The 3724-nt window shown below is 65.7% G+C and overlaps 1 protein-coding gene across 1 annotated transcript; it reads right to left on the reverse strand.

The window, feature by feature from the left end:
• Positions 1 to 8: 8 nt before the first annotated feature.
• Positions 9 to 3391, reverse strand: PEAK3 (PEAK family member 3; the record flags this gene model as incomplete). Its single annotated transcript, XM_040469127.1, has 4 exons — positions 3258 to 3391; positions 2660 to 3021; positions 1648 to 2184; positions 9 to 353 (listed from the first exon to the last, which is right to left on the reverse strand). Coding segments are annotated over exons 2-4 (969 nt in total), but the record flags the coding sequence as incomplete, so codon positions are not given.
• Positions 3392 to 3724: the final 333 nt, after the last annotated feature.

The following is a 3724-nucleotide window of genomic DNA, read 5'->3' on the forward strand; positions in this document are numbered from 1 at the left end:
GCGGCCGCACAGCCCCGGGGCGCCGCCAGCAGCAGGTTCTCCGGCCGCAGCTCCGCCAGGGCCGCGCCGCGCGCCTCCAGCTGCTCCAGGGCCGCGCTCAGCTGCAGCAGGAGCAGGGCCGCCGCCCAGGCCAACTCCGCCGGCCGCCGCCGCGTGCCCACCTCTGCCAGCCACTGGGTCAGCGTGCGCTCCGGCACCTCGGCCGCCAGCACCACGGGGCCCGTCCAGGGCACCCCGGGCAGTGCGCCCTCGGGCACCAGGCCGCACAGCCCCTGGAGGTTGAAGTGTGGGGGCAGTGAGGCCTGCAGCTCCAGGCCCCACGGGCGAGGCTCCTCCGCTCCCGACTTGGACACCTGCGGGGGCAAAGGGGGGCCGTCAGGGCCTGACCGCCGAGACCCCCGGACGAGCGCCTCCACCTGCCCGCCCCGCCCCCGCTGCGGTTTCCGGTGGCGGAGGTGGGTTGCCTCGCCTCCGGAAGCAGGGGTTCAATGTGAATTGGGATGTTCGTGGCCCACGTGATTTTAGGGAGAGCGACGCTAAGGAGGGTGGTGTTTAGGGGTCAGGCTGTGCGGCCCGCCAAAGGCGCGGGTTCTTATCGCTCCGGGCAAGGGCAGGGGCAGGGGCAGGGGTGGCGAAGGCGCCAGGGCTGGGCCTGCAGTAGAAACGCAACTGCGGCCACGGTATAATTAAAACTTTCCAGAAGCCTCATTTCTAAAAAGCGATAAGAGATGTGAACGTAATGTTCACAGTAGTTTTTATTTGACCGGATATATCCAAGAGGTTACCACGGGCCGGTCATCAACATCAAATCTACGAACGAGGGGTTTTACATGACAGTAATTTTTAGATACTAAGCCTTGGAGATCTGGCGTATGGTTGGCCCTCAGAGCACATCCCGGGCCGGACCAGCCCCGTTTCAAGTGCTCATAAGTCCTACGTGGCCGGTGGCTGCAGGACCGGCCAGCACACGGCTCTTTCTAGCAGGTCAGGAGAGCATCAGCTCTGGGAATGAGATTCGAATCGCCAGGGGAGGGTTTTTGTGTTTGCTTGTTTGTGGATCCGGGATCCAACCGTCAACTGAACACACAGCCAGCGAGAACCTTCTCCCCACGACGCTCCAGTCTGTAAAAATTATGGGCCTGCACTAGCCCGTTTTGTCAAATGGGCGAGGTTCCCTGGTGGTGTGGTTTAACAGGAATCTTGTTTTTTTTTTTTTTTTTTCCTGAGTGGCACATAAAAGACAGAAGCGCCCTTAGGACAAATGTGGTGATACTCGCATCACCCAGGAGTCCGGGACTCCCCGCAAATGCTCAAGGCACAAAGGAAACGCTCCATACGTTTGGGCAGCTCCTGACGAGGATTATTCAGTGCGGTGAATGCAGCAGCTTTCTAGCGGCAGGGTTCGTCCGAGACTGGTTACAATGCAGATTCCTAGGCTCCTGAGGGGCATGGGGGGGGGGCGGCAGACAAGACCCCCAGCCATTTGCATGTCAGTGGCCCCACGCTTGAGAAACGTGGCGCCGAGGGCTGTGTTAGGCCATGCTCGCTGCAGACCAGGCAGCTGAGCCCCCGCCGTGCGTGTCCTGGGTTGTGCCTAAGATGGAAAACTGGAAACTTCGGAGGAGGCGGGGTGGGGGCAGGGCTCACCTTGGCCGCCAGGAGGTGCCACGACTCGTCGCCCACCCGCACCATGCGGTAGTAGAGGGCGTCCCCACTCTCCACGTAGGGCGAGCTGTCCAGGAGGCGGAAGTCGTGGCCGGGGTGGCAGGGGCCCGGGTGGCCCCCCAGGAGCCGGGCCTCGAGCCGGGAGTGCACAGTGCGGAGACCCTCCAGCTGCCGGGCCTCCAGGACGGCGCGCGTGGCCTCGGGGCAATTCAGGTCGTGCCAGGAGAGACCCAGTGAGGTGTCAAGGGAGCTGAAGGGCGGCTCTGCAAGGGGACAGGCTGGCCGAGCTTGGCCGTCATCCGCCTGGCGCTCGTCCACACTGTGGGACCCCAGAAAGGGCCTCCGGGGCTGCCTTTCCGGAGCAGGGCTGCGGCTGGGGGCCCTGTGGCTGGGCAGAGACTGGGTCCTGGACAGGGTCTTCTTGGGCAGGGGTGGGGGCAGGGGCTGCGGGTCAGCCGAGGGGGGCCCAGATTTCCGGGGGGGCCGGCAGGCCTTGGAGGGCAGCAGGTGGGCGCGGCCCTCACCGGGGGGGGGGGGGGGGGAGCGGGGAGGGGGTGAGGCCTCGCAGAGTCTGGGGCCTCGGGAACCTGACTCCACCCCTCAGCCTCGACTGCCTCAACGACGTCCAGCGGCCCGGTGCCCTGTGGGGGTACGAACAGCACCCCCAGTTTACAAAGGAGGAAACCGAGGCCCAGAGGAGTGACAGAGCAGTGGTCGAGAAGCGTCCAGCCCACAGCAGGCGGTCCCCTTTGCCGCATGGCTCTGGCCAGATGACCCCCCCCCCCCCCGTGAATTCCAGCTTCCTCATTTTTGCAAGCTGATGATCCCAGCCTTTTCTTAACAAAGTTTCATGAAAGATGTGGAAACAACCACTCTGAGTGAGCTCAGCCGCCATCGGGCAGGGGGCTCCCTCGAGGGTGACGAGAGACTCAGCCCTTCAACTCAGCCACCCGCCCCTGCCAGCCCGTGTCCCCCAGCCAGGGCCCCAGGGTGGCTCACCGAGGTTGCCGTAGGTAGGCTGAGTCGGCCAGGTGGGGGCGTCAGGTGCGGGGGTCTCTGTGGGCGGCGGGGGGCTGCTCATGCTGAAGGTCAGAGTTGGGGGCGTGCGTGGGCGGGAGGAGGACTCCAGGGGGCGTGCGCGGGCGGGCCCATGCGGGAGTCAGGAGGGCTCCATGGCGTTGGTGGGGGTGCAGGGACCCAGGCAAGAGGGGCGGTCTTGGTCTTCTTGCCTGGCCTTGACCTGCCGTGTGGCTCTCTCTGGGAGGGTTTGTCGCCCTCTCTGGACTCCTGTCCTCATGGGGCAGGTAGGAATGTCACCCATCAACTTTTCAGGGCAGGGGGAAGGACCCTGTACCTCTGTGACACGGACAGAATAGAATGTCCAGCTTCGAATGCGGGCCGTTGGTGGGGGGGGGGGGGACAGTAGCCAGGCACCCGCTCGGGCTTCCGTCCCAGAGCTCAGCTCCTCTAGCCCCCTCGAGCCAGGCAGTGGGCAGCGGCTGGCCCCCCCCCCCCCATTCCTGGTCACCCCAACCTCTGCAAGGTGCAGCATCTGCCCCCTCCCTGCCGAGCACCCCTCCAGGAGCCCCTACCTGCAGAACTGGAGTGACCAGGGGCAGGGGGTGGGCCTTGGGGACAGACTCCGGGCAGCTGCCACCCTGGCCTGCCGGGACAGTGTGCCTGCGGCCGCTGTGGTCCGGAAGTGCCGTGCAACTGTCAGACCGCAGGCCGGTGTGGGGGCCTCTGTGCCACTTCCCCAGCCTGGCGCCCCGCCCGCCCTCCCAGGACACCTCCCTCAAAGGTGGGGAGGGCATTCCAGGCAGAGGGCGCCGCCTGGGCCAGGAAGGGGGGCCCCAGGGCTGCGAGCAGGGGGGGTGACATGGGCAAGGTCCAAGGGGTCACCCCAGGGGGCTGGACAAGTTAGGCTCCCCGCCTTCGGGAGGGCAGAGAGCCCCGGCAGTGCTGGGGCAGCGAGAAACACCACCGACACCGGGGTGGCTCTTCCCTCTCTCTCTCTGCTTTCACTGTCCCTTGTGCAGGGCGGCTGAGAAGCCCCCAG

Source organism: Herpailurus yagouaroundi, unplaced genomic scaffold (genome assembly GCF_014898765.1).
Source record: "Herpailurus yagouaroundi ecotype Mexico unplaced genomic scaffold, PumYag 67932, whole genome shotgun sequence".
Classification (NCBI taxonomy): domain Eukaryota; kingdom Metazoa; phylum Chordata; class Mammalia; order Carnivora; family Felidae; genus Herpailurus; species Herpailurus yagouaroundi.